Source organism: Quercus suber, unplaced genomic scaffold (genome assembly GCF_002906115.3).
Source record: "Quercus suber isolate HL8 unplaced genomic scaffold, Cork oak 2.0 scaffold_50, whole genome shotgun sequence".
Classification (NCBI taxonomy): domain Eukaryota; kingdom Viridiplantae; phylum Streptophyta; class Magnoliopsida; order Fagales; family Fagaceae; genus Quercus; species Quercus suber.
Window position 1 is genome coordinate 103,613 of NW_027069515.1, and position 3,739 is coordinate 107,351.

At 50.4% G+C, this 3,739-nt stretch overlaps 1 protein-coding gene across 1 annotated transcript; it reads right to left on the bottom strand.

The window, feature by feature from the left end:
* Window positions 1-2,219: 2,219 nt before the first annotated feature.
* LOC136066880 (uncharacterized) lies at window positions 2,220-2,912 on the bottom strand. The gene has a single exon (XM_065771890.1). The coding sequence runs from the start codon at window positions 2,910-2,912 to the stop codon at window positions 2,220-2,222; it is 693 nt and encodes a 230-aa protein (XP_065627962.1).
* Window positions 2,913-3,739: the final 827 nt, after the last annotated feature.

The following is a 3,739-nucleotide window of genomic DNA, read 5'->3' on the forward strand; positions in this document are numbered from 1 at the left end:
GCCACTGCTTGGCCCTTTATTGCGGTTCACGGTCGGTAATGTATGTCAAATTCGCTCAGCTCTATCGCCCACAGGGCCATTCGTCCGGCTGCTTCAGGGCCGCTCATTGCTCTTTTTAGGGGTTGATTTGTCAGGACGATGATGCTGTGGGCTTGAAAGTACGGTTTGAGTTTTCGGGCTGCGGTTACCAGTGCGAAGGCGAGCTTTTCCATGTGGGGGTACCTCTCTTCAGCCCCCCGGAACCCCCTGCTAATGAAATAGACGGGTCGCTGAGTTCCTTCCTCTTCTCTTACTAGGGCCGCGCTTACTGCCACCTGCGAAGCTGCTAGGTATAAGTAGAGGTCTTCTCCTAGCTTGGACGGGTTGAGCAAGGGTGGTGAGGCGAGGTATTTCTTCAGATCTTCAAATGCCTTATGGCACTCATCCATCCACTCGAATGATTTCCTTAGGATGTGGAAGAACGGTAGACACCTGTCCGTTGCTTTTGAGACGAACCTGTTCAAAGCAGCAATTTTGCCATTCAAGCTCTGCACGTCCTTTACTGTCCTTGGCGGTTCTAGCTTCATGATGGCCCGTATCTTCTCTGGGTTGACCTCTATTCCTCTTTGGGACACCATAAAACCTAAGAATTTTCCCGCCGTTACTCCGAATACGCACTTGCCCGGATTCAGTTTCATGTTGTATGATCGTAGGGTATCGAATGTCTCCTGGAGGTCGCTCAGGTGATCTTTTTCGTGTGGGCTCTTGACCAGCATGTCGTCGACGTAGACCTGTACGTTCCTCCTTATCTGGTGCGCGAACATTTTTTCCATTAACCTTTGGTACGTTGCCCCAGCGTTCTTGAGTCCGAATGGCATCACCTTATAGCAAAAGAGTCCTTGGCTGGTGACGAAGGACGTTTTCTCCTGATCAGATTCCTCCATCTTGATCTGATTATAGCTTGAGAAGGCATCCATAAAACTTAGGAGCTGGTGTTTGGCCGTGGAGTCGACCAGCGCATTTATCCGCGGGAGGGGGTAGCTGTCCTTTGGGCACACTTTGTTAAGGTTCGTGAAGTCGACACACATTCATCACTTCCCGCTAGCCTTCTTAACCATGACCACGTTCGCCAACCACTCCAGGTAATATACTTCCCTAATGAAACCCGCCTCGAGTAGTTTTCTGACCTTTTGCGCTATTGCTCTGTCCCGTTCGTGAACGAACACTTGCTTTTTCTGCCGGACGGGTGGGGTTGAGGGGTTCACATTCAGCTTGTGCACTATGATAGAGGGATCGATCCCGGGCATGTCTTCGTGGTTCCATGCGAAAACGTCTTGGTTCCTCTTGAGGAATGTTGTGAGGGCCTGGCACACCGGCTGGCAGGCCAATGTTCCTATTCTGGTCGTTCGCTCTGGTTTTGATTTGTCGAGTGTTATCTCCTCCAGCTCTTCGACCGGTTTTGCGACCGTCCGCTGCTCTTTTACGCACATTGTCTGATGATGATCTTCCATTTCTAGCATGGCAATGTAGCATTCTCAGGCGGTTGCCTGATTCCCTCGCAATTCCCCAATCCCATAGTCCGTTGGGAACTTGATCATCAGGTGGTATGTTGATGTTGCTGCTTTCCATGAGTTAAGTGTGGGCCGTCCGAGAATACCATTGTAAGCAGAGGAGCAGTCCACCACGAGGAACATTACATTCCTAGTGAGTTCTTGCGGGTAATCGCCCACTATTACCGGGAGTGTGATGGAGCCTATTGGGAATACCCTTGTCCCTCCAAAACCGACAAGTGGAGCACTCGTCGGTATCAATCGTGCTCTGTCTATCCCCATTTGCTGGAATGTTAGATAGTATAGAATGTCTGCTGAGTTGCCGTTGTCAATTAGTACTCGGTGGACGTTGTAGTCCCCTACATGTATGCTGACAACCAGCGCGTCGTCATGTAGATGATGGAGTCTCCTTGCGTCTTCTTCAGTGAATCCAATGATAGGGCTCTCCACCCGTGCGGTATTAGGCGTAGAGCTTGTTAGATGGACGTTCAAGACCGATCTGAGGTACGTTTTTCGAGCTTTTTTGGAAGAACCAGTAGCCGCGGTCCCTCCCACTATCATCCTTATGTCTTCGATGGGGGGTCTAGGACGCTCGTTATCCCATCGGGGGGCCGGCTCTTGGCGATTGGGATCCACTCTCTCTTTGTTGACGAACTTCTACAACTTCCCTTGTCTAATGAAGGCTTCAATCTACTGCTTCAGGTCGTAGCAATCGGCTGTGTCGTGGCCGTGATCTCGGTGGAAACGACAATATTTGTCTCGTGGCCGTTTACTTGGGTCGCTCTTTAGTTTTCCCAAGAATGTCAGAGTTTCCTCGTCTTTGATTTGCATCAAAACTTGGTCAATCGGGGCGTTCAGAGGGGTGAAACTTGTGAACCTTCCGCCCGGGGGCTTAGGGCGCCCTTCGTCCCTTCTGTCTCTTGTCCTTGGTCTTTTCTGCCCTTGATCCGAACGCACGTCCGCTTGGCGTTCCCTCTTCCTGGGCTTTTTCTCCCGTGCAAGTAGCGCATCTTCCTCGTTCATGTACTTGGTGGCCCTGTAGAGTACCTCTGACATGGTTTTGAGGTCGTTTTTGTATAGGGAAAACAAAAACTTGCCCTTCCGCAACCTGTTCGTGAAAGTCGCCACCAGTATTTTGTCGTCGGCTTCATCGATCGAGAGCGTTTCCTTATTGAAGCGGGTTATGTAGGATCTTAATGTCTCGTCCTCTCTCTGCCTGATGCTCATTAAGCATGCCGTGGATTTCTTGTACTTGTGTCCTCCTATAAAGTGCGAGGTGAACTGAACGCTTAATTCTTTGAAAGTGCTGATGGAGTTCGGCGTCAGCCGACTGAACCAAATTCTCACGGGACCCTTCTGTGTGGTTGGGAAGGCCCTACACATGATTTCGTCTAGTACCCCTTGTAGATGCATCAAAGTCTTGAATGTCTCCAGGTGGTCTAGGGGATCCTTGACCCCATCATAACTCTCTATCTATGGCATCCGGAACTTGTGTGGTAGGGGAAAGGAATTGACGGGGTCGGTGAATAAAGAGTCAGTCCGGTTCACTAGGTCGTCCAAGTCGCTGGACACTCGTCCCTTTAGGGCGTTCATCATGACCTCCATCTGTTCTTTCATCGCTTGCATCTCCGCGAACATAGGCGGAGGAGTCACATCCATGAGGGATGGGAGGCTCGTGTTCTGTCATTCTGGCCTGCTTGGGGCGTTGCTCCCTTCAGGCTCTTCTCGGTCTCTTTGCATGGTGCTGGTACCTTCCTGATCCTACCTCTGATTGTTGGGTGCTGTGTTTCTTTGACGCAACTGTTCTTCTAGGTCATGATTTTGTTTGGTGAGGCGCTCCACGGCCGCAGTGAGAGTCTGAACCTGTCTTTCAAGTGCGGTCGTGGGTAGTTCCTCTTCTTGGATGTCGTTGGTTGTTACCATCGAGCGAGTGAGCACCATGCAACCCTTCTGTCTCAGGGATGAAGTAACGTCTGACTACTTTCTTCTCACTTTCCCACAGACGGCGCCAACTGATGAAGCTGAGAAATTCACCAGTGAGTCACACAATGCCTTCGCGCTCGAACGTAAACCTACACAAGACAAAGAAGAAAACCTATCAAAGGGCACCGGTGTGGTGCCGGCCAAATACCCTCCGAAGGTCAAGTCAGAAAGTATTCTCACAACTCTAGAGTGCTAGAGAGGGTAAATAATGCGTACCTTTATTGGTG